This window comes from Dendrobates tinctorius, unplaced genomic scaffold (assembly GCF_039654945.1).
Source record: "Dendrobates tinctorius isolate UK_male_01 unplaced genomic scaffold, ASM3965494v1 ptg000134l, whole genome shotgun sequence".
NCBI lineage: Eukaryota > Metazoa > Chordata > Amphibia > Anura > Dendrobatidae > Dendrobates > Dendrobates tinctorius.
Window position 1 is genome coordinate 8,325,283 of NW_027361802.1, and position 4,718 is coordinate 8,330,000.

General features: G+C 38.5%; 1 protein-coding gene across 2 annotated transcripts in view; it reads left to right on the plus strand.

Moving 5' to 3' along the window:
• Window positions 1-447: 447 nt before the first annotated feature.
• LOC141048265 (cyclin-dependent kinase 4 inhibitor B-like) overlaps window positions 448-4,718 on the plus strand; it is a 48,285-nt gene continuing 44,014 nt past the window's right edge. For both annotated transcript variants that reach the window (XM_073543703.1, XM_073543704.1), the window contains exons 1-2: window positions 448-571; window positions 2,499-2,697. In XM_073543703.1, the coding sequence (XP_073399804.1) occupies window positions 2,581-2,697 (117 nt within the window). In that variant the 5' untranslated portion in view covers window positions 448-571; window positions 2,499-2,580. The remainder of the gene's footprint in view (window positions 572-2,498; window positions 2,698-4,718) is intronic.

The following is a 4,718-nucleotide window of genomic DNA, read 5'->3' on the forward strand; positions in this document are numbered from 1 at the left end:
GCAGTGTGTGTATATATATATATATATATATATATATGTGTAATATGGGTATATATTATATGAATATGGGCATATTACAATATTCAAATGGGGTAAAACATTTACATAACATATATACATATCATACACACGTGAGTGTGTGTATATATATAAACTCATGTGTGATTCATACAAAGCCATATTCAGAAGACATTTTGCTTTAACATTCTGGAAAAAATGAAACACCTTAAATACAAATGAGCCTCCACATATATATTTATTGTAGGATCTAGATGGGGAAATGAATAGTTTACATCCAGCCTGCGGCCCTTCTTACAGAGCCACCCTTACCTGGGCTTCCCTCCTTCCTCATCCTCCCTGCCTAGCTCCACAGACAGTCATGCCGTGATGTCACTTCGGTTTCTGTTCCCATACGCTGACATCAGGGTGCTGTCACTCAGGGTGTGGGCCATATATACGGGCGATCAGCTGCTGTCTCCAGGGAAGCACAGAACAAGCAGCACACCTGCTCACTGACGGCCGGAGTGCAGAAGCACCGAGCATTCAAGAGCCTGATGAAGAACTCCGATAGGTATGACGCTGTAATACAATCAGCAAACAGCAGAGGGCGATAAACAGCCGCAAAAATGTTATCCGGGTAGTGGAGGAAAGTTACCACGTAGGAAAGAGAGAGAGAAAAAGAGAGAGAGAGAGAAAAGAGACCTCAATTTGAAGACTCCATGGCCGGCTGCCTTCATTTCTGATGGATAGTTCTGAGGTTTGGTATATACCTGGAAGCGTGCAGCCGCTTTTTTCAACCTTTTTATGTGCTGCTTTTTTATTTTTTCATTGTAGATAGCTAGATATGGGATAGATAGAAAGATATGGGATAGATATGGGATAGATAGATAGATAAATATGGGATAGATAGATAGATAGATAGATAGATAGATATGGGATAGATAGATATGTGGTAGATAGATAATAGATTAGATAGATAGATAGATAATAGATTAGATAGATAGACTGATAGATATGTGATAGATAGACTGATAGATATGTGATAGATAGATATGGGATATATAGATAGATTAGATATGGGATAGATAGATAGATATAGGATAGATAGATAATAGATTAGATAGATAGATAGATAGACAATAGATTAGATAGATAGACTGATAGATATGTGATAGATAGATAAATAGATATGGGATAGATAGATAGATAGATAGATAGATAGATAGATAGATAGATAGATATATGGGATAGATAGATAGATAGATAGATAGATAGATAGATATGGGATAGATAGATAGATAGATAGATAGATATGGGATAGATAGATAGATAGATAGATAGATATGGGATAGATAGATAGATAAGGGATAGATAGATAGATATGGGATAGATAGATATGTGATAGATAGACTGATAGATATGTGATAGATAGATATGGGATAGATAGATAGATTAGATATGGGATAGATAGATATAGGATAGATAGATAATAGATTAGATAGATAGATAGATAATAGATTAGATAGATAGACTGATAGATATGTGATAGATAGATAAATAGATATGGGATAGATAGATAGATAGATAGATAGATAGATAGATAGATAGATAGATAGATAGATAGATATGGGATAGATATGGGATAGATAGATAGATAGATATGGGATAGATAGATAGATAGATAGATACATAGATAGATAGATAGATAGATAGATAGATAGATAGATATGGGATAGATAGATAGATATGGGATAGATAGATATGGGATAGATAGATAGATAGATAGATAGATAGATAGATAGATAGATATGGGATAGATAGATAGATAGATAGATAGATATGGGATAGATAGATAGATAGATATGGGATAGATAGATAGATAGATAGATAGATATGGGATAGATAGATATGGGATAGATAGATAGATAGATCGATAGATAGATAGATAGATAGATAGATATGGGATAGATAGATAATAGATATGGGATAGATAGATAGATATGGGATAGATAGATAGATAGATAGATATGGGATTGATAGATAGATAGATAGATAGATATGGGATAGATAGATAGATAGATAGATAGATAGATAGATAGATAGATAGATATGGGATAGATAGATAGATAGATAGATAGATAGATAGACAGACAGGCGGGTAGGAGCTGTCAGGTGCACACCCATGAATAAATTGTTAGATGATAGAAGCGATCTCTGTATGTTATGTGGATAGTGATGCTGATATATGTATGATGTATATAGATGCATGTATAATTACACATATACATAGTATCTAACAACTTCAGCACTAAACTCACAAATGTATATGAGATGTAATGCTTATAATATTTCCAATCCATAAATGTAGCCAAGTAATATCTTGATCGCTAGATAGCCCCTTTGTATAAAGCTGTCACTCAGTAGGGTGGGCGCCCTCTATATATTGGGGTGATGTCTCCAGGGAAGCCCACATCCACCTTCCTGCTCACTGACTACAGGACCACGGGTGAAGCCCCCAGGGGAAGACTCCGATGGTACTGACCCTACAACCAGCGAGCAGGAGAGACCCCCGGAGGAGCCATGGCCGAGGAGCTGACTATGGCGGCAGCACGGGGGGATGTGCGGAGAGTCCGAGAGCTGCTGCAGAGAGGGGCTGCCCCCAACGCCAGGAACCGCTTTGGCAGGACAGCCATCCAGGTAGGGAGAAAAGCAACTGAGAAGCCGACAGAGAGAGGACACAGACACAGAGAGGACACAGGCACAGAGAGGACACAGGCACAGAGAGGACACAGGCACAGAGAGGACACAGACACAGAGAGGACACAGACACAGAGAGGACACAGACACAGAGAGGACACAGACACGGAGAGGACACAGACACGGAGAGGACACAGGCACGGAGAGGACACAGGCACGGAGAGGACACAGACACGGAGAGGACACAGACACGGAGAGGACACAGGCACGGAGAGGACACAGGCACGGAGAGGACACAGGCACGGAGAGGACACAGGCACGGAGAGGACACAGACAGAGAGGGGACACAGACAGAGAGGACACAGGCACAGAGAGGACACAGACACAGAGAGGACACAGACACAGAGAGGACACAGACACAGAGAGGACACAGGCACGGAGAGGACACAGACACGGAGAGGACACAGACAGAGAGGGGACACAGACAGAGAGGACACAGACATAGAGGGGAAACAGACAGAGAGAGGACACAGAGAGGACACAGACAGAGAGAGAGAGAGGACACGGACAGACAGAGGACACAGGCATAGAGAGAACACAGGCACAGAGAGGACACAGACACAAAGAGGACACAGGCACAGAGAGGACACAGACACAGAGAGGACACAGGCATAGAGAGAACACCGGCACAGAGAGGACACAGACAGAGAGGGGACACAGACATAGAGAGGACACAGACATAGAGGGGACACAGACAGAGAGGGGACACAGACAGAGAGGGGACACAGACAGAGAGGGGACACAGACAGAGAGGGGACACAGACACACAGAGGACACCGACAGGACACAGACATAGAGGGGACACAGACATATAGAATGGGCATGGAGAGATTATCCATGTGCCATCCAAGGTATATGGATGGAGAATATATTCATTGTTTACTTGTTACAGCTCGGACACTCTTCTCAAGTGGAATGCAGCCTCTTTACAAAGTCTGATGCAAATAATTCTAACTAAATAATATATATATACATATACATACACTGCTCAAAAAAAGGAACACTAAACAATACAATGTATTGTTTAGTGTTCCCTTTATTTTCTTGAGCAATATACATATATTATATATATATATAATTAAGTCATTATATATATATATATATATATACACACACATCTATAATTATGTAACTATGCATGTGTGTATAATAATTATATATAATTAATTTGTTGTATACATATACTGCTCAAAGAAATAAAGGGAGCACAAACAGCCTGTTGCAAATGGAATAGTGCTCCCTTTATTTTTTTTGAGCAATATATATTATATATAGATATATTTAATCCATTATATATACACACATCAATAATTATGTAATTATGCATGTTTTATAATAAATATATATAAGTAAGTCAGTGTATATATATATATATATATACTGCTCAAAGAAATAAATGCAACACAAACAGCCTGTTGCAAATGGAATAGTGTTTCCTTTATTTTTTGAGCAGTATATGTATATACACGCATATATACATCTATAATTATGTAATTCTACATACATTTTATATATATATATTCAATATATGGGTGATAGAGCGAAAGAGAGAAACTACCAGATAGACTATGAGAGAATATCTGTGTGTTTCAGTATTATCAATAACCCCCAGATATGTCAGTGATCCGGGGTAACAGATGATATTCTCCCACATGCAGTGTGTTTAGTGCGGTCACATATTTAACATATTTTAGATCCAACAAGTAATAGATTGATAGCTAGATATGACATCAATAATATGTATAATATATAAATAAAATAACTTAGCAGATGTCATCTATATTTTATTTAAAAAATCCTATTTAGTATTTAAGGTAAGAATTGTTGATATCTTTTATAATGCTTAGCATGTGTAGATGTGCCCTTCTAAACGTGTCTATATATATGGAGGCACACACAGGGTTACTAGAAAGCCGTGTTAGTTCCCACTCTTCCTGCAGTGACAGCACAGACACGGGCAG